Source organism: Malania oleifera, chromosome 1 (assembly GCF_029873635.1).
Source record: "Malania oleifera isolate guangnan ecotype guangnan chromosome 1, ASM2987363v1, whole genome shotgun sequence".
In the NCBI taxonomy this organism is placed as follows: domain Eukaryota; kingdom Viridiplantae; phylum Streptophyta; class Magnoliopsida; order Santalales; family Ximeniaceae; genus Malania; species Malania oleifera.
Window position 1 is genome coordinate 7448941 of NC_080417.1, and position 22416 is coordinate 7471356.

Consider the following 22416-nt stretch of genomic DNA (forward strand, 5'->3'; position numbering starts at 1 on the left):
TTAGCTTATGCTGTTTTTAAGGATTTCAAACTATATCAAATGATGTCAAAAACGCATTTTTAAATGACTACATAAGTGAAGAGGTATATGTAGAACAACCCCGAGGTTTCGAAAACCATAAGTATCCAAAACACGTTTATAGACTAACTAAAACCTTGTATGGTTTAAAGCAAATTCCTAGAGCTTGGTATGAAAGGCTAAGCGAATTTCTATTGGATAATGGATTTATCAAAGGAAAGATAAACACAACACTATTCATAAAATCTAAGAATGATAATATGTTCCTAGTTCAAGTATATGTAGATGATATCATTTTTGGAGCAACAAATGAAGAATTGTGCAATGAGTTTGCAAGTACTATGCAAAGTGAATTTGAGATGAGTATGATGGCTGAACTCAATTTCTTCCTAGGACTTCAAATCAAACAAACAAAACATGGAATTTTCATAAATCGATCGAAATACATTAGAGACTTACTCAAAAGGTTTAGTATGGAAGATGGAAAAATACTAGGGACACCTATGAGCTCTTCTTTGAAATTAGACAAAGATGAACAAGGTATACCAGTAAATGTCAAGCTTTATCATTGGATTGTGCTGAATTTTATATTGTGCATTATTTGAGGGGGAGCTTTGTTAGGCGTAACCCATTTTCTATTTTTGCTCGTGTATTTGTCATCATCAAAAAGTGGGAGATTGTTAACTCTATGAGTCCAATCTTATTTTGATAATGACAAATTACTTGGTATTTGATTTGTGCATTGAGATTGTGAATAGGAATAATATGCACGGAAGGTTAGGAAGACATGAAAGCCATGAGGATTAAAGCATATACAACCTGGCACAATCCATGGAACTAAAAGAGTAGAAGAATGAAGATGCAAGCGTCAAGTTCAAGATTGTCATGGGAATGAGTATTTAGAATTGATTGTATTTGCATATTTTATATGATATAGCTAGAAGCTCAAAATATGCCATACACATGCATCTCATGAAAATCTTATAGGGTTAAACATGGACTTAGAGACCTTAATTTAAACCCCAAAAAATGTTTTATAAGGGATCAAAGAAAGAGAACAAAATTGATTTTGAAACTGAAAATAAAAATTTTGAAGTTGGTCTGCCCGGACAACTAAGGTGTACCCTCAGAAGTATGAAGATGCAACCTCAGACGACTAAAGTTTTACTTCAGACATCCAAAGAATTTCCTCAGAAGACTAAAGAATTAGTTCTGTCATTTGAAGATTTAATTATTGAAACATAGAACAAGAAGAACACCTTTAGACGTCTAAACCCTTAGTTCAGTGGTCTGAGCTGGGACTTCAGAAGACTGAAACTACAGTTCAGTTGTCTAACCCTATGTCTAGACTAAAATTTTTCAGTACTTTAAGGAACATCAGACGTTTGAACCTGAAAGTTTAGTTGTCTAAACCTGCAGAAATTTTAAAAATTTGAGCTTTAGCGAGAAAACACTTGGGTTATTCATTTGATCAAATTGATCCAACGGTCAAGACTTAACCTGAGGCCGATATTACTTATAAAAACAACCTTTAAACCCTAGTGCCTTTCTTTTTGCATATGATTGGGAACCTTGAACGTATACACAACTCTGTAAAGCATTGAACACATTGCTAAGTTCTTTTTCAGTGATTTCAAAGCATTTACTTCATATCTAAGCTTGGGCTACGTCGATTTTCAAAAGGAGTTCTAGCGAATATTGTGCAAACATCTTGGGTATTGAGGTTTGGTGATCAAACTAACTATTTGCTTATTCTCAAATACTTTTTCATCTGACAAACTTATTCTTGAATATTCATTTTGAGAGATTGATCTTGAGTTATTAATTATATGTACATTTTGCAAAAGATCACTACTTGAGAAAAGTTTTTTGTTTAAAACTAAAATCTTGAAGAAAGTTTTAAATATATCTTCATTCAAAGATTTTCTATTTGATTAGTGTAAGAATTATTTGATTGCAAATACTAAGAGCTTCTAAATATATATTCTTGAGGAATATTATTTTTGAAACATAGTGTTTAAATTTTTAGAATATTCGAAGTCGTATATTTATTCAAAGATTCAACTTTACAATTTAGTGATAGTAAGAACATAGATCTGCGCATTATTAAAGATTATTTTTGAAAAGATCTTATTTTCTAATCTTGCATAAAGTATTCTAAAATCAAACCATATGTTTCTCCAAAGCATTTATTTATAAAATCATTTTTGAGAGATATTGATTTAAAGGATAGATTTGTGAAGCATATCATTCATATAACGATTACATCATTACATACATACTGAGCTTCAAGTTTTATTATATGAATATGTGTTAGGATTTCTATTATACTCACTAACTTGGTTAGAAGCAATATTGAGTTTTTTAGAATTGTAATTCTATATTGTAATCATGGTTCGGGTTATGAACTGGGGAGGAGGAAATTGTGCCTATTGTAAGCAGCTGAGTAGGAGGAAATTGTGCCTTTTGTAAGAAATGGATTGTAAGGGAAGCTCTATCCCAATTAAAGGATCAGGCATTTTGTGGAATCCTTGAGTGGGTTGCTTAAGGCAAGGATGTAGACCGGGTTGGTTGAATCTTGTAAAATCGTGTTTGCCTTCTCTCTTCCCTTAACTTTTTAATTTTCTCTTGCATTTCATTATCAACTTTTGCATGTTTGTATGTTGATTAATATTAAATGCACTTGATAATTAATTGGGTATAATTGAATTTATTGAGATAATAATTTGAATTAATTTCAAGCCCTTGCAATTATTTTGTTAGATATTGAAATAGGGATTAAGTTAAAATAAACTTAAATATTTTTGAAATACCCAATTCACCCCCCTCTTGGATAACACTGTAATTCACATTTGGTATAAGAGCAAGGTTACATAGACTTAATCGTAATTTTTGTAAAAAGATGACATGACACACGTCGGTGTAACCCCATTCGGGTGAGGGACACTCCTTCACTAGACCACCTATTTTTTGCAGTGTAAATTACACCTATTGGAAAAGACGAATGAGTATATATCTTTTAAATGTAGATTGGAAAGTATAGAAAATAGTTTCTAAGAGAAACCATGTTCCTATGAAAGTAGTTGATAAAGTTAATGTACCCAAGACTGAAGATGAGTATACTAAAGAGGACTGGAAATCTATGCAAATAAATGCTACTGGAATGAACTTGCTATTCTGTGCACTAGATGTAAATGAGTTTAATAGGGTGATGGCTTATAACACTGCTAAAGAGATTTGGAAAAAATTAGAAGTTATATATGAAGGTACTAAGGAAGTAAAAGATAGTAGGATCGACATGCTTACTAGTGAATATGAGGCATTTAAAATGACTGCTGATGAATCTATTCAATCCATGTACACTAGATTCAATGCATCAAAAATTCTTTAAATGTTCTTGGTAAATCTTACCCTACTTATGAGTTGATCAGGAAAATACTCAAGGGACTACCGCCATTTTGGAAAGCTAAGGCTACTGCAATAGCTGAAGGGAGGAATCCGAAGGAGATGTAAGTTGTGTTTAGTTATTATTGTGTTTAGAAAATAGGTCTCTTTATTATGTTTGAAAGTTGTGAGTTTTGTTGAGAGTTTGTTAGCTTTGGTGCAAACCCATGAGGGGGGGGGGGGTGAATTGGATTTTTAAAATTTATTCCTCCTAGGTAAAATTAGATCAGCAGTATTATGCAACCTAGGAGCAGTCAAAATATATATGAAATTGCACATATGATATATTAAACAATTTTTAGAACATGCACCACAATTTTAGTATTTCTCAACCAAATAGTAAATTTGTGCCAATAAGATATGCAGTATATTCAGTAGGAAATTTAAATCAAGCCCAAAGCATAATATAATGCAGGACAAGTAAACTTGACACCGAATATGATATCAGGGTTCGGCCAATCTTGCCAACGTCCTCGCCTTGGCTCACTAGTACAAGGATTACACTATGAGCTCATTTAACGGGTGGAGAAACACCTAACAACCAAGTCAATTAGCATAGGGTTGATCTCAACCTTTACATACAATCCTTATCGGGCTAAATTACCGCCCCCTCAGGCCACGCCTAGAATACAATAGTATTTTTCAAAATATAATAGGGTACAATGATTATGCTTCCAAATCAAGCAGATATATACCAAATGTAGTCAATCAAATACACATCAACTATATAGGTAAATGTAAGCTCAGTGATGTGAATATTTTTGCAAACAATACCCAACAAAATATGATCACTAGAATATTCACGAGTGTTCTAAACAAGCTATATCTTTGAAACAAGTTATATCAAATTTCAATAACAAATCAGGGTTTCAAAGATTCTAAAAAGATATTCAAACTACCTCAAAAGATTTCCTTCAATGAAATGAACACATGAGTAGTTTTGAAAATATTGTAGGTAGTAGAAAAATATTTTGCACAACAAAATCAAAGTTATAGGAATCTTGCAATGACCATGCAAAGATCCTTAAGCTTGTTAGTCTATCCCAACACAAGATTTATAATGTTCAAATATGTGGGATAGACTTTAACTAAACTCCCCCAAAATCAATATCAATAAAAAATCAAGGCAACGGGAGTATTAGTAATATTTAACAAGCACTAGTACAATCAGTATGCTCTCACACTACTAAAATGTTTCAAGGGAATGAGAATATAAGAGTATTTGAGCAAAATAGGATTTTTAAATAGAGAGGATTTTGGCTAATGATTTTTTCTAATCCGTTCCTAATCCTCACAAATGAACTCATATTTATTGACAAAGGCCAAAATATAACCATTTAGGATGAGTAGGGAATTATTAGAAAGTTTTTAAAACAATTTAGCAAAGTTAACCTCGTTTAAAAACTTTTAACCTTGGTAAAAAAATTATCCAACCTGAGAGCACCAGTCGACTGAACTTAAGGTTCGGTTGACCAAGTGACAGAGTTCGGTTGATCATGCAAAAAATGAACTGAGAGTTTGGTCGACCGGAGTTGCATGGTTCAAGGGCAATTTTTCAATTTCGTGCAGTTCAGTCGACCGGGTAAATTTGAACTATTGGGTTTGGTCGACCGGGGGGATGACAATTCCCACATGGGAGTTTGGTCGACCAGGCAGTTGGTTCACATTTTTGGTCAATTGACTAAGGAGTCAAATCGTTGACCTGGTGGGAGTTTGGTTGACCAAGCTGTATAAACTTGGCAAGGTTCTGTTGGCCGTACTATGGTCAAATCGTTGACCTCTAACCGGTTCGGTCGACCAAGCTGAATAAGCTTGGTTGGGTCGCTCGACCGGACTTGCTTATTTTGTCCAATTTATTTCAAGTTGATCCCCTGATTCTGCAAGTGACAATGGGGACATATAATGTGTTTGTGCATGGACCTAAAGGCCTTCTAAGGTCTTTGAGGACACCCAAAAAATCCTACGTCGGTTGACCGAAGGGTACCCTAATGACATTGCGTTCCCTATGGTCTATCAACGGTTATTTTGAGCTTACAATTACCTACATGCATAACATGTAGAGATTATTACAAACCTGTTGGCCTAATAAGGCATACAATTCTTATTTTGATGATAACAAATCAAATGATATATTTAATATGTTTTAAGTAAAAGTTTTCAGGAAAATAACAGAGTTCAAGTGCATAAGAAAGTTCATGGATTATAAAGAGCATGAAGAATGAAGTCATATTGAGAAAAAGCTCAAAGGAAAGAATGCAACTACAAAGATGATGGAAGAACAAGTTCGAAGACTAAATTATACTTTGAAGGATATTCTCAAATGTAAGTACTTCAAAGTAAATCTCAAGTATAAAGAAATTTGAAGCTCTTAGAAAGTTAAAAATATGTTTTAAACATATACTCTAAAGAATAATTTTTCAAATCAATAAAAAGAAAGGGTTTAAGAAGAGAATTTTTTTTTTAAAATACTGAAATAGCTAGATAGGCGACTGCCAAATTAAAATAGAAGTCTTTTTAAAAGTCAGTAGCTAGATAGGCGACTGCCTTGGTTCTAGCAGGAGACTGCCTGCATTCTGTTTTGAAAATTGCTTTGTGATAGGCGACTACCACTCGAACGTTTGCAATAAATTTCTCAATGAAAAGATTTTTTGAACCACGTTTTTGAATACATTTATTTCAAAATATTTGAAAATGAATTTTAGAAATCTTTGGGAGTAATGGATGATTTCTAAAGCTTCAATAAATAGTCTTAATCTCAAAGAGAAATTAGACAAGAGAAAGAACTTTGATGAAATATTCAAAAGAATTTTGAAATTGAGAAATCCTCTAAAGTTTCCAGATCTAGTGCTTTTCAACAACTTTTCTGATCCAGAGATATTCAAAGGCTTTTAGATCAAAGTAAGTTTTTCTAAGGTTTTAAATCAACTAATCTTCAAGTATTCAAAATTTTGTTTTCAAAGGATCTTAAATTCTTTTGAGATAAAATCTCTGATCTGAAATTGATTTACAATCTGAAGCAAAGTTTTCCAATGATCAAAATCTTTTATCTTCGTTGGAAAATTATTTGATAATCCATACCAAGTAATTGAGCTTGAAATTTTTTATATTTGAATTACTTTGAGGTATAAAGTGAGCTGATTGGTGTATTAATTCACTCTACTGTGAGAGTTCTCTTTTGTACACATATTCCTTTGTTATCTTTCTTAAACGATTCTGAGTTGTTGAATCGTTGAACCAAATAAGGGGTTGTTATTTGGAGAGGCGGGCTCTAGCCTAATTGAAGGAGTGTATTGTAAGTTGGTATTGTTCCACCACATAAAGAAACTGATATAGTGGAATCCTTTGGTGTTTTTGCCAAAGGCGAGGACGTAAGCTGTGTTGAAGTCGAACCTCGTAAAAACTTTTGTCTCTTTCTCTCTAATTTACTTTACATTTCTTACTTGCTGTTATTATATAATTTATATGTGCAGGTTGCAATTTCTAAATTGAGAAAGAAACAAAAAGTACTTGATATTTAGAAAGTACGTTTTGATTAATCGTTTGCGGAAACCTAAGAAGGGAGTACGTTGATTAATCTACGGAAATCTTGATCAAGTAAAGTGTTTGCTAAGAGTTTACAGGGAAATCAACAAAAGTTTTTACATCTTAATTGAGTGATTGAATTATCATGATTTCATTGATTGATTTGTAAATTTAAATTTATATATTCTTGAGTGTGGTTATTATTTATATACATGTATATATATTGTTTTCTAGGTTGTTAAAATTAAAAGTCGATAAATCATTAAAATATTAAAAAGAATCCAATTCACCCCCCTTCTTGGAAAGCTATTCCTCATTTCAAAACCGATATAAATTATTACTGGCCCAAATATAATAAACGCATTTACAAATGAAGCACAAGCTTGTATTCTTCTTTTGCCCTTCATTTTGTCATTGAATATGCCAGCAGTGTGATCTTTAAGACTTTTAGGCTTCCATCAATCCTTTCTCATGTGTGTGCACTAAATTAATGACATGTTCAAATACTAGGCACACACATTAGTAATATGTAGTTCGTCATAATCAAAACCAGAGATCGGACTCAAAATGCCAACATAGTTTTAATCTTAATTTATTTTGTCCCCCATGCCAACTTAAGTTAGCTAATGTTGTGTTTGTCCCCTTCCTCGTGCCAAGTCTATATATTTCTCCATTGTAATTGTTGTAATAGCAATAATAGTCAAGTAATATTGAATTTCAGCTAATGGCTTTGTCTTTGTGAGCTTGTCTAAGCTTGTTCCAATCCTTGTGATTGAGTGGCGAGAGGCTACATTCGTTCTCCTCAGAGATCAGTTAGTGTGAGACCAATATCTATCCAGCGATACCATTCATTTCCTTCGTTCATGTCCTCCATCCATCATCCACATAGCCACTACCAGATTACTCCTCATGGCCAACAATATCCATTTCAATTGCTACATATGCACACACACGCACACACGCACACACACACACACACACACACACACACAGATATATATATATATATATATATGTATGTATGTATGTATGTATGTATATATATATAAATCAATATGTCAAAGTGTGCACAAAGGACTCCAGAAGAGTTCTAACTTGTGGAGAAAATCATCAAGGCATTCTTCAAAGTTCGTGGTGATTTATGTAGTTGCTTGGACCATCCCAAGTATACAGCAGCTTCATTACAACTTCAAAGCTTGATTAAGGAATTTCAAAGGTAAAATCTGAATTTGTGTGAATCAAACTGAGCCATTTAACGATTTACCTTAGTAAGATTCTTCCTAAACCAACCTAAAATTGCTTGAGAACCTTTGTTTAAAGTTCCATAAGCATTCGTTGAAAAACAACCTTGAATCCTCGCATTTTCATTCAATCCCATAGCAAGTCAGTCAACTGACCCTGATGGTCAGTCAACTGACCTTGTACTGACTGTCGATATTTTGTCTTAAATCTCTGTCAGTTGACGGAGGTCCTTCTATCAGTTGAATGACCCAACACTACCACTCTAGAGATATGTTTTTAAATTCTTCAGGCGATTGACCCTTGATCCATAGTCGACTGTAGTTGCCCAGATTCTGAAATTTCAATATTATTTCACATTGTTTGAGTCCTTGCTTAACCTTGTGTAAGTCCATGCTTGAAACTTGAACTTCCATGATTTAGAAAGCATATTTGAGCTATTTTGATTTCAATATCGATACTTGATAGCTTGTAAATAATTGGGAATATTGTTTGCTAAGTTTAGAATTTTATTCTTGAAATATTGAAATAACATCTTTCTGCATTTTAACTTGATATCTTTCTAAAAGAATCATTTGGGACTTATTTATGAACTGCATCATACATCTTTTCAAAATCCCAAAACATGTGAGATATGGCATGCTTTATTGTGTTTATATTGATTAATTGAATTCTTACTTTAAAGTGTTTGAGTGTGTATGCTTGCTTGTGAGGGTTGAAATTGGTAAAACTAGGTCACCCTATCCCGTTCTGTGTCAACTTAGGGGTAGTACCATCTTGTCCTGCATCAAAGAACCTCTAGGAGGGTTATATATACATGTTGTATGATGTAACTCTATGTCTTTTGATAAAAGATAGTGAAAAAAATCACTGCCATTTGCTCTCGTGGATGTAGGCACTGCCAAACCATGTAATTCTTCATGTCATTGTTTTATTGCTTTCATATAATCTGCGTGATTGTGTTTTTTGTATATTTCACTATTGATTGTTGCATTGTAAGATCATTTGTTTCTGCTGCGCATTAATTTGCACAATAATTTGGTATCAGAGTAATTGGTTTCAATGACTTTTGGGGTTTCTTCTACAAAGTTCGACGTTGCTAACTTCGATGGAACAAGAAACTTCAAACTATGGCAGATAAGAGTTAAGGATCTGTTAGTGCAGTAAGACATGGTGAAGGCATTAGACGAAGGTCAAACAGAAGGCATGGATGAAACAAGTTGGAAGGAATTGGAAGCAAAGGTTGTGTCGAGTATCAAACTTTGTTTGGCTAATGACATGTTGTATCGCATCATGGATGAGGACTCTCCAGTGGAAGTTTGGCAAAAAATGGAAAGCCGATATATGTCAAAGTCTTTATCGAACAAGTTGTTTCTTAAGCAAAGATTGTGTTGTCTTAAGATAGCGTAGGGTTCAGATTTGAACTAACACATCAATGTATTCAATCAAATAATCAATGATTTCATGCAGGTTGATGTGAAGTTTGAGGAAAAAGACAAGGCATTGACGCTATTAAATTCCCTACCTGTGTCTCATATGTATGAAAATTTGATTATTACTTTGACATGGGGAAAAGAAACCCTGAATTTGGAAGAGGTAACAAGCGCCTTGTTGGGTTTTCATTAAAGGAAGAAAGCCTGCGATGAAATTTTTCAAGGTGAAGGGCTTATGGTAAAGTGTAACCAGGAACATGGGAGAAGCAAGTTCTAGAGCGGATGGAGTAATTATAAATCTCGATCTTAGTCTAGGAAGAAGAATGACATAAGGTGTTTTAAGTGTGGGAAAATTGGGCACATAAAACCGGAGTGTCCAGAGTGGTGAAAGGGGAATGCAGAAAGTCAAGAGGTTTCATTAAAATCTAAAAATGTAGTGGAAGAAGGAGACTCTAGGAGCAGTGATAGTGATATGGTATTCTTTTTATTTCATCAGGTTTAGAATGCCTCATAGATTCTTGGATCCTAGATTCAGGATGATCTTATCACATGACACCAAATAAAATTTGGTTTAACACTTATAAGTCAGTAAATTTTGGTTCTGTTCTAATGGAAAATGATGCTTCATGAATGTTGGACTAACTAGGCTTTTCAATCTTGTTTTGATGATAACAAATGAAAGATATTTCAACATGTATTTTTGAGTGACTTTATTTCAGGATTAAGTAAAACTACACTCATGTTTGTTATGTAAAAAAGTTGGAAATTAAAGCCAATCAAGAGAAAGCTACTCAAAGTATTGAAGCAATAAAATACAAATGAAAAGCTTAAAGACTAAGTGGGACTTGAAGTTAAGCTGAATCTCAAGAGACTTGAAGACTTAGTGCTCAATGAGTTTTGTAAGTATTTCAATTCAATACTATTTAGAAATTAGAAGCTCTTTAGGATGCAAAGACTTAGAGACCAATTCTTAAAAAAAAAAAATCCTTGAAAATGATTTTGAAAAGTTATAATTGAGTCTTTCAAATAAATTAGAGTTTAAAAATTGAAAATGAAAATATTTTAAAAAAGAATGGATTGGTCAGCCGACTAACCAAAACACACTAAGATTGGCCAGCCGACTGAAAAATATAAAAACTGAATAAATCTGTCCAGCCGACTGACTATTTTGATTTGTGATTAGCCAGTCGATTGACACCTGATCTGTTCAGCTGACTGACATTTTTGAATTAAGTTCAATCGGCCGGCTGACTATTTATTGGAATAAATTTTTGACAGATAGAATGCTATCAGCCACCTGTCCAGCTGACTAATCTACACAAAAAAAAAAAAAAAATGACACAATCAAGTGAGTCACCGACTGACTCCATGGAGATTTTGAAATTCGAATTTAACGGGAATATTTTCAAAATTAATTCTAAGATTTCAAATCTTTTGCAAAGTTGACCAACACTCCAAGTCAACTTCGTAAATAAGGAAACTCTTTCACAAAAAAACTCTATAAATACCTCTTTAGACTCATGAATCAATATAGCTTAAGCAAGACAAGCATCCTACGTTCATACTCTCCAAAAGTCTATACTTGCTCATATCCTTACTGGGAGAACTCTACAAAATTTCTGATTGATTAAAAGCATTGGTTCTGATTTGCAACCAAGTTTTCTCTATCTATAAGAAAGAACCTTTGGTGACATCTAAATCTTAAGTTTCGTATTTTTTATTTAGTATTTGCTTTGAAGTATATTAAGTACTCTAACTTGTACAAATTTGTTCTGTTTTGAGAGTGTTCTTCTATGCAGATTCTTATTTCCATTTAATAGTTCTTTGACAATTCAAGTTTGATTTGGATCGTTGGACCATGCGTAGGCTGTTGCTTGGAGAGGTTTCTCTTCCTAAAAAGAGGTTATTTGTAATGATTTTATTCCACCCGGAAAGGAACATGTATAGTGGAATCCTTATGTGGTTAGCCTAAGGCGAGGACGTAGGCTGGGGATAAGTTGAACCTCATAAAAACACCGGTGTCACCCTCTTTCCCTTATTCTCTTTAAATTCCAGCAAAAATATAAACTATGTGGATGTTGTAATTCTCTCAATCATAAAAACAACGTGTATTGGAAATTAAATAAACCAAAGCTTAATTTGTTCTTGGGCTTGTGGAAACCGAAAGGAAGTACGTTGGTTAGTCAATACTTTGCGAAAACCATAAAGGAGTACATTGATTGGTTAACAACCCAAAACCTATTAACTAAAGGTTTATTTGAATTCTGATTTTGGAAATAGTGATTGGATGTTATTTTGATTATCAATTGAAAGACCAATTACATTCTCTACAGGGCTTACATATTCATATACACAAACAATCAAGCTGAATATTGCCAAAAGAATTGCAAAGTATATATTGTTTGGTTACTTATATTGTGGTTGATTGGTTTGAGTAGTTGATTGATTGTTTATTTGTGTTGTAGTTGTTGTTTGAATAAAAGGCTTAAGCCTTTGTGCGATTGCTAAAAGAAGTCAAGAAATCTTTGAAAGATTTATAAAAGGTTAAGAATTCATAAAAAAAATTTAAAAGAAATTTTAATAATCCAATTCACCCCCCTTCTTGGGGTTACACCTTAGTTTTCAATTGGTATTAGAGCCTCGTTATAGTAAATCCTAACAAGAAGCTATATAAAGATCTAGATGGCACAAATAGGAGTAGCTCCCTTTGGTGAGGGTCAATCCTAAACTGGAGCACCCATTTTTTGTGGACTCAACTACACCTTCTGGAAACAACGTATGAGAATCTACCTTCAAACAATGGATTGAAAGGCATGGAAGCTTATCACAAATGGTAACCTAATCCCTACTAAACTAGTGGATGGAAAAGAAGTAACTAAGAAAGACAAGGAGATGACCGAAACAGATCACAAAATGCTGCAAGTTAACTCTAGTGCAATAAACCCCCTATATTGTGCACTTGATGCTAATGAATTCAATCGAGTGATGGCATGTAAAACAGAAAAATAAATTTGGGATAAATTAGAAGTAACCTACGAAGGCATAGTAGATGTTAGAGACAATAGAATTGATATGTTGACTAGTGATTACGAAGCTTTTAGGATGAATTCCGATGAAACCATAACAAGCATGTACACTAGGTTCACACATATCATAAACTTACTAAGTGCCTTAAGTAAAACATATTCCACCCATAAGAGTACTTCCACCTATTTGGGAACTAAAAGCCCAAATCATAACGAAAGGTAGAAGCCTCAAAACAACCTCATTAAATGAACTCATAGGATCACTTCTAACTTATGAAATGGCTATAAAAGAAAGAAACACTGAAAATAAAAATAAGAAGTCTATAACTCTAAAAGCCTCGAAAGAACATTCAAGTGAAGAAGATAATAACTCTAGTGAATTAGACGATGAAGAATTAGCTTTCATAACTAGAAGACTTGGAAAATTCTTTAAAAGAAATAAGAAATACACTAGAAAATTCAGAGGGTCAAAAAATGAAAAAGGTGAAAATAGTAAAAAGGAATACAAGAGCAAAAATGAACCTCCCACTTGCTATCACTGTAAAAAGGTCGTACGCATCAAGCCGGACTGCCCTCAGCTGAAGAAGGAAAAGAAGAAAAAGAAGCCTACAATGAAAGCAACATGGAATGACACAAGTTTAAGTGAATCAGAGAGCGAATCCAGCGAACAAGAAGTGGCAAACATGTCTTTCATGGAACACAACGAAGAGGTAAACTCTTATTACTCCTTCTCGGAAGATTCATGTGATGAATCATATAATGATTCATGTGAAAGTATGCCCTCTTATAAAAAACTTCAAGCTGAATTGTTCTCTCTTCATAATTAGTTTATCAAGGTCTCAATAAGGAACATAATTTTGAAACAACAAAATGAATCACTTAGAAATCAGCTTAAATCTTCAAAAAATGTTGAAAAAGAAAAAGACTTAAAAATTGATGAGCTTGAGAAGAAAGTAAATTACTTGTCTCAAAAATTAGTAAAGTTTTAAGTGAATGAAGATGGCAAGAAAGAATTAGAAATAGTTGATCTTAAAAACTCAATTCAAGATAAGGAAAATATTATTTACAACTTTACCAGAGGTAAAGAAAACTTTGAAAAAATGGTAGGACAACAAAGAATGGCTAACAATAGAGAAGGAATTGGTTACAATGGAACACCAAAAAAAAGAAAAAAAAACTTGTTTATAAGATATTTTGTAAATCAATCTAAACACTATGCAAGTACTTCGTCGACAAATATTTATGAGCATACTACTTGCTACATGTGTAAAAATAAAGGACATATAATGTTTAATTGTCCACTCAAGAAAAAATACATCAAAGTAAAAAATGAATAGAAGATAAACACTAAAACTAGACAAGACTTAAAGAGAGTTAAGAAAGTTTGGGTTCCAAAAGTAACAACATAAATCCTTTCTTGTAGGTTTGCTTTAGGTCCACTCCATTTAGAGAAAAATGGTACTTGGATAGCAGATGTTCAAGACATATAACGGGAGATAAATCAAAGTTCACTTCTCTCACTTAAAAGAATGGAGGATATGTAACCTTCGGTGACAACGCAAATGGCAAAATTATCAGAATTGGTAAAATAAGTAAAGATTCCTCACTCACTATTGATGATGTTTTGCTAGTGGACAGTCTAAAGCATAATCTATTAAGTATTAGTCAACTTAGTGACGAAGGATTTGAAATAATCTTTAAGAAAGACATATGTATAATACAAAATCCTAAGGATCATGAAATACTATTCACAGCACATAAAATGAATAATGTGTATTGCATAAACCTTGATAGCCTAATTTCTCAAGATGTAACTTGCTTGGCTGCCATGAGTGAAAATAGTTGGCTTTGGCATAGAAGATTAGGACATGCTAGCATGGACCTTATATCCAAGCTTTCTGAAAAGAATTTAGTAAAGAGCTTGCCTAATGCTAAGTTTATCAAAGATAAAGTTTGTGATGCTTGCCAACTAGGAAAACAAATCAAGAAAATTTTTAAAAAGAAGAAACATATATCAACTAGTAGACCCCTAGAACTCATACACTTAGACTTATTTGGACCTACTAGAACTCAAAGCTTAGAAGGAAAACAATATGCCTTCGTGATCGTTGATGACTACTCTAGATACACATGGGTACTATTTTTAGCTAATAAAGATGAAGTTTGTGATTTGCTAATAACTCTACGCAAGAAACTTCAAAATGAGAAAGGTTAAAATGTTTCAAACCTAAGAAGTGACCAAGGAAGAGAGTTTAAAAATAAGAACATTGAAAAATTTTGCAATGATCATGGTATATGCCATAAATTTTTAGCACCTAGAATCTCACAACAACATGGAGTTGTTGAGACGAAAAATAGAACCCTAATGGCAAGAACTATGCTAAATGAAAATAAATTACCCAAGTATTTTTTGGGCCGAACTGTATATACAGCTTGCTATGTAATTACTAGGGTTCTATTAGAATAAGCCTAAAAAAGAAACCTTATGAATTATGGAAAGGAAGAAGGCCTAACATAACTTACTTCCATGTTTTTGGGTGTAAGTGTTTTGTTCTCAATAACAAAGATGACTTAGGAAAATTTGATGCTAAATCGGATGAAAGAATTTTCCTAGGATATTTTACATATAGTAAGGCCTATAGGATCTATAACAAAAGAACACTAACCATTATTGAATCAATTCACATAAACTTTGATGAATCAAACCCTTTTTCAAAAGAAGTTAAAAATGAAGAAAATGAGCATATTTTCAAAAAGGAGGATGATCTAGAAATTAAGGAAGAAAAAGAAGAAAATGAAGAAACCTCAAGAGATAAACCTATAGAAAATCTTGAATTACCAAGAGAGTGGAAGCATGTAAGAAATCACCCTCAAGATCAAATTATAGGTGAACCATCTAGAGGTGTAACTATTAGATCTTCTTTAAAGAAGCTTTGTAATCACTATGCATTCCTATCTCAAGATGAACCTAAAAATGTTGAAGAAGCCCTTAAAGAAGACTCTTGGATAATTGATATGCAAGAAGAATTAAATCAATTTGAAAAGAGTAAAGTATGACAATTAGTACCCAAACCTGGAAATCACTCAAACATTGGAACTAAATGGGTATTTAGAAACAAAAAGGATGAAAATGGTATAGTTATTAGAAACAAAGCTAGACTCATTGCTAAAGGGTATAACCAAGAGGAAGGGATAAACTATGATGAAACCTTTTCCCCTGTAGCTAGAATGGAAGCTATAAGGATGCTATTAGCTTATGCCTCCTACAAAGAATTTAAGTTATACCAAATAGATGTTAAAAGTGCCTTCTTAAATGGGTATATTAATGAAGAGGTATATGTTGAACAACCCCCCGGATTCGAAGATATAGAAAATCCTAATTATGTGTTTAAACTAACTAAGGCTTTGTAAGGGTTAAAACAAGCCCCTAGGGCTTGGTATGAAAGACTTAGTGGATTTCTAATAGAAAAATGGTATTCAAGAGGGAAAATTGATAGTACTTTGTTCATTTAAACCAAGAAAGATGACATACTTTTAATTCAAATCTATGCAGATGATATAATATTTGGTGCTATTAATGAACATCTATGTAAAGAATTTGCAAAATGTATGCAAGAAGAATTTGAAATGAGCATGGTGGGAGAATTAAACTATTTTCTTGGACTACAAATTAAACAAGCAAAGAATAGGACTTTTATAAGTCAATCCAATTACATAAAAGAAATGATCAAAAAATTTGATATGGAAAATAGTAAACCCATAGGAACCCCTATAAGTACCTCCATCAGCCTAGATAAAGATGAGAAAGGAAAACCTGTCGATATAAAGTATTATAGAGGCATAATTGGAAGTTTACTATATTTAACAACCAGTAGACTTGACATAATGTTTAGTGTGAGTATGTGTGCACGTTTTCAATTAGCACCTAAGGAATCTCATCAAGTTGCTGTAAAAAGAATTCTAAAATACTTATTAGGCACAACTGAACTAGGACTATGGTATCCAAAAGACACTAGCTTTGAAATGATTAGCTATTCGGATGCAAATTATGCTGGATGCAAAATTGATAGAAAGTGCACCAGTGGCAAAATTGATAGAAAGAGCACCAGTGGCATATGTTACCTTTTAGGAAGATCATTAGTATTTTGGTTTTCAAAGAAACAAAATTTTGTGGCCTTGTCAGGTGCTGAGGCTGAATATGTAGTAGCTGGGAGTTGTTATGCACAAACACTATATATGAAACAACAATTAAGAGATTTTAATTCATAATACACAACTATACCAATTAAATGTGACAACATGAGTGCGATAAACATATCTAAAAATCCTATTTCACACTTAAGAACCAAGCACATTGACATAAGACATCATTTTTCAAGAGATCATATTTAAAAAGAAGATATAACTCTTGAATTCATCAATACAAATGATCAATGAGTTGATATCTTCACCAAACCTATATCAGAAGATAGATTCATAACAATTAGAAGAGAGTTTGGTCTATTACATAGTAGAGAAATTGTGTAAAGAATGAAAATTTCTAAAACAGAGAATAGTCAGTCGACTGACCAAAGAACCAGCCAATTGACTGAACAAATGCATGAGAAGAGTGTTACAGTCAGTTGCTTAACCCAAGACCCAACCGACTGATTAAGCTATTTTTCAGAAACAGAGACCAGTCAGCCAATTGACCCTGAAGTCAGCTGGCTAACTGACAGAAAAACCCTAAACTCATTTATAAAAACCCAAGTCATTTAAGTGGTCAGCCAACTAACCTAGGGTTTATTCTCACCTGTGCTCTCTTTCTCTCCCTTTCCTCAGTTCGTCCTCTTCCAAAAATAACAAAAATCTTGTCTTCCATTTCCAAAATCTAACACTACCTTAGCGAATCCAACTTCGATTTTCCATAGAAAACTTCAAAAATGCCAAGAATCAAGTCCATAGGAAGTAAGAAACCCTCCACCTCATCTCAATCCACTGAAGATTCTTCGATTGAGCAATGGCTTGTTACCCCACATGCTAAGAGCTTTTATCAAAATCATCTAAGCACGATAGATCCAATCCTAGGTAAAATCCTTGATGCTTCATTTTTCACATCTAATTTTCCACATAGAATTTCCTTATTTGAGGCCCTAGGATGGAAAATTTTCATTCTTTATCAAGCCAAGGGACACTTCCCAAACCTTGTTAAAATTTTATATGCAAATCTTGTTAAGGAAGAAAATGGACTTTCTACCAAAGTGATGGGAAAATCCATCTCTCTCACTTCCGAATCCCTTGCAAAAATATTTAAAATCATCAAAGGAAATTTTGAGTGTCCTCCTTTTAGTACTTCTTGGATTTTAGAACATGGCTTCATTCCAGAAGAATTCCTTCCCTTGATATTGGACACTAAGCCTGTTTCTTTTGACAATCCTTTGCTCTACAAACATTTGAATCTTCAAGCTCAAAGTTTACAAAAAATCATCACATATAATATACTTCCTCAAGCTGGATCACACGCATATATCTCCTATGCAGACTGCTTTGTCCTTTGGTGCTTGCTCAAGGGCAAGAAACTAGACTTACCGAGTCTGACTCACTCGAAAAATGAGCAGCTCAAAAGCTATCCCAAGTATAGGAGTTCTGTCGTGTAATATTAAGCCCAAGGGCTAGATCGTCTCCTCAGGGAATGCGTTTAATCTTAGATTTAACGTTCTTCCAATCAAAATTAAATTGCACTGAACTCGGTTCAGATTCGGAGTTTTTTAGGGTTGTTCAATTTTACTTTTGACGAATTAGATGGCACGTAATTTAAAAAATCCTAAAACTAACATGTACTAAATAAAAGAAACAAGAATAGAAATCCTAATTTACTTAAAGAAACATTGGGACACACACTAATTAAAAATGGAAACTACAAATAAGGAATTAAAACACGCTAGAATGGAAACTCTAATCTACCTAAGGAAACATCAATACACGCACTAATTAAAGATGTTAACCTAGAACATGGAATTAAAAACACACAATGGAAACTAAATTAGACACACACTAAAAAAAAAAAACCAAACCTACTAAAAATCGAACCTTTAGCACAATTAAGAGATCAAATCAAGACTCACAATTTAAATTTAAACATGAACTCAACGGAAATTTAAAAGACATAAACAATAACAGAACACAATAAAAACACAACCTTTACTAATCATAGACCCTAACTAAATCGAATTTTGACAAAAAAATATCTGAATTTAATTAAGAATGCTAAATTAAAATAACTATCAATTAGATAAACAAAGGGATTAATTTAACAATAATGAAATACTCAACATTACTCAACTTAAACAAAAAGAAAGAAAACTCCGATAACATTAAAAAAAAACTAAACTTTCTTTAATATTTCAAGATTCAAAGAAAAGTAAATAAAAGAAAGAAAGAAAGGAAAAGAGAGAGAGAAATAAATCCATGGAACCGTGAAGTTGTTGCTATGCTGGAGAAGTTGCTGCTGCGCTTTGGTGGTCCTGCTATGGAGTTGGCTAGTGTTGTGCTATGCTTGGGGACTGCTGAAGATGGTGGAGGAGGCTGGCCATGCTACAAGAGGGCAGAGGACGCCAAGAGAAACAGAGGAAAGGGGGAGGGTGAGGGAGGAAAGACAAAGGGAAGGAAGAGAGACAAGGGGAGAGAAGCAGAATTGAAAAGAACAAAAAAAACAAACTAAAGAAGAAGAAGAAGAAGAAGAAGAAGAAGAAGAAGAAGAGGAGAATGGGGAGCCATGGGGCTGCCTATGCAGGAAGAGAAAGAGAAGGGTTAAATAGGATAGGGGGGGAAAGCCCTAGATCCGAATAGGAAACCCGAATTGCTATATTTTTTTATTTTTTTCATTATCTGTTCATTGCAAAATATGCTCTTCTGGAACCCGTATCTCACAAAACTCAAAACACAAAAGTTGTAGATAATCCTTTCCGCTTTCTCTAGAAATTTGAATCGTCTCAATCGGATCTTAGATGGAAAAGTTATGCACAAAATACGAACAGGTGTCGGTTTTGATTCCTAGGAATTTTCCTGCGACAAAAAAAATTACCAAAACTTCATAAATAGTGCAATAAAGTTCAAGAATGATGATTTTGACACTTTATTAAAATATTGAATAATTTTGGACATTTAATTAAAAATATAAATCGTAAAGCCCGGGTTAAACGTCCAATTTCGCAGTTTCGACGCGTAATCAGAGTCTTATGCTTCAATGGATGATATCTTAGGTGGAAGCATGACGAGTCACCATTCCATATGGAGGAATTTTCAATCAATTTTTTGGAAAACTCCAAGTATCCTCACCTTCTGATTTCTTTATGAAACACACTCATTATGACATTTGCAATTCCACAACTCTCAAATTACTGGATTATGAGAAGTATGAGGATGGTTGAATTTTAAAGGGAAGTGGAAGTCAAGAACAACAACCCCCTATTACTACTACTCCCACATGGTTTAATCCATTCTATCAACAATTCACCACTTTTATTCAAACCATGCAAATGGGGCTTCAATCCCTCTAAATCAACTTTTCTTCCCTTTAGGAAAATTACTCCTCACTTGATGAACGTTTGAGCTGAATTGAGAAACATTTAGCCAGTTCCTCTTGTACTGCTGATCCTATAGATGTCAGTTCAGCTTCTGCCAGTGATGATGGGAGTGATGACAAGGACTCCATGGACGGATGTGAGGATGATGATAAGGAAGGCATGGAAAAAGAGTATGGTTCAGAAGAAGAAGAAGAAGAAGAAGAAGAAGAAGAGGATGAAAGCAGTAGATGATCATCCTGCTAATGAAAGCTGATGGTTTTACTATTCTTGTACTTAAAAACCTGAATCTTGTAACTTTTTTATTTTCTTTGAGAAAACACTTGGTTTGGTTACTTTGCTTGTATTGCTTAGTATGACCTAAGTCTTTCCCCTTGTTTTGAATGATGTCCAAAGGGGGAGAAATTGAGAAAAACAAAGATGTCATGTCAAGTAGTTAAGTATGTGTTTGCAAAGATGTCATGACATGAAATAGTATGTTAAGTATGTATTTAGAATATTGAAATGCTATCTTGAATATGTTTGAGCTTATGATGAGTTATGTTGAGGACATTATTTCCATATTGAATATCTTTGACTTTGACTTTGAGCATATGGACTATATGTATTTGATGTCACCTGCTAAAAATATTGAAAGAATGCTTATAATAATGGGGAGATTTTTCAAAGAAACATTCATCTTTGCTCCTCGTTTGTCACCATAAAAAAGGGGGAGATTGTTGGCCTAACTAGGCTTTTCAATCTTATTTTGATGATAACAAATGAAGGATATTTTAACATGTGTTGTTGAGTGACTTTATTTCAGGATTAAGTAAAACTACACTCATGTTTGTCATGGAAGCACGCTGGAAATCAAAGCCAATCAACTGAAAGCTACTCAGAGTATTGAAGTAATAAAAGAAAAATGAAAACCTTAAAGGCTAAGTGGGACTTGAAGTCAAGATGAATCTTAAGAGACTTGAGGACTTAGTGCTCAATAAGTTTTGTAAGTACTTCAATTCAATACTATTTAGAAATATGAAGCTCTATATGATGCAAAGACTTAGAGACCAATTCTTTAAAAAAAAATATCCTTGAAAATGATTTTAAAAAGTTATAATTGAGTCTTTCAAATAAACTAGAGTTTAAAAATTAAAAATGAAAATATTTTAAAAAAGAATGGACTAGTCAGCCGACTAACTAGAACACACTAAATTGGCCAGTCGACGAACAAATATAAAGACTGAATAAATTTGTGTAGCCGAGTGACTATTTTGACTTGTGATTAGTCAACCAACTGACACCTGATCTGTCAAGCCGATTGACATTTTTGAACTAAGTTCAATCAGCCGACTGACTATTTATTGGAATAAATTTTTGACAGATAGAATGAAGTCAGTCATTTGTCCAACCGACTGACCTGCACAAAAAAATGACCCAGTCAAGTGAGTTAGCTAAATGTCTCCATGAAGATTTTGAAATTCGAATTTAATGGGAAGATTTTCAAAATTAATTATAAGATTCAAATCTTTTTCAAAGTTGACCAAACACTCCAAGTCAACTTGGTAAATAAGGAAACTCTTAAAAAAAAAAAAAAAAAAAAATATATAAATACCTCTTTAGACTCATGAATCAATATAGCTCAAGCAAGACAAGCATCCTACTTCATCCTCTCCAAAAGTCTATACTTGCTCATATCCTTGTTGGGAGAACTCTACAGGATTGTTGATTGATCAAAAGCCTTGGTTTTGATTTGCAACTAAGTTTTCTCTATCTATAAAAAAGGACCTTTGGTGACATCTAAATCTTGAGCTTCGTATTTTCTATTTAGTATTTGCTTTGAAGTATATTAAGTGCTCTAACTTGTACAAATTTGCTCTGTTTTGAGAGTGTTCTTGTATGCAGATTCTTATTTCCATTTAATAGTTCTTTGATGATTCAAGTTTGATTTGGATCGTTGGACCAAGCATGGGTTGTCGCTTGGAGAGGTTTCTCTTTCTGAAAAAGACGTTATTTGTAACGGTTTTGTTCCACTCGGAAAGGAATAGGTATAATGGAATCCTTATGTGGTTAGCCTAAGGCGAGGACGTAGGCTGGGGATAAGCCGAACCTCATAAAAACACTAGTGTTACTCTCTTTCCCTTATTCTCTTTAAATTCCAGAAAAAATATAAACTATGTAGATGTTGTAATT

The 22416-nt window shown here is 33.4% G+C and overlaps 1 protein-coding gene across 1 annotated transcript; it reads left to right on the top strand.

Moving 5' to 3' along the window:
* The first annotated feature begins 9393 nt into the window (after positions 1 to 9393).
* LOC131145699 (histone chaperone RTT106-like) lies at positions 9394 to 20478 on the top strand. The gene is made up of 3 exons (XM_058095122.1): positions 9394 to 9540; positions 9694 to 9761; positions 20298 to 20478. The coding sequence occupies exons 1-3, from the start codon at positions 9394 to 9396 to the stop codon at positions 20476 to 20478; spliced, it is 396 nt and encodes a 131-aa protein (XP_057951105.1).
* The last annotated feature ends 1938 nt before the right edge of the window (positions 20479 to 22416 follow it).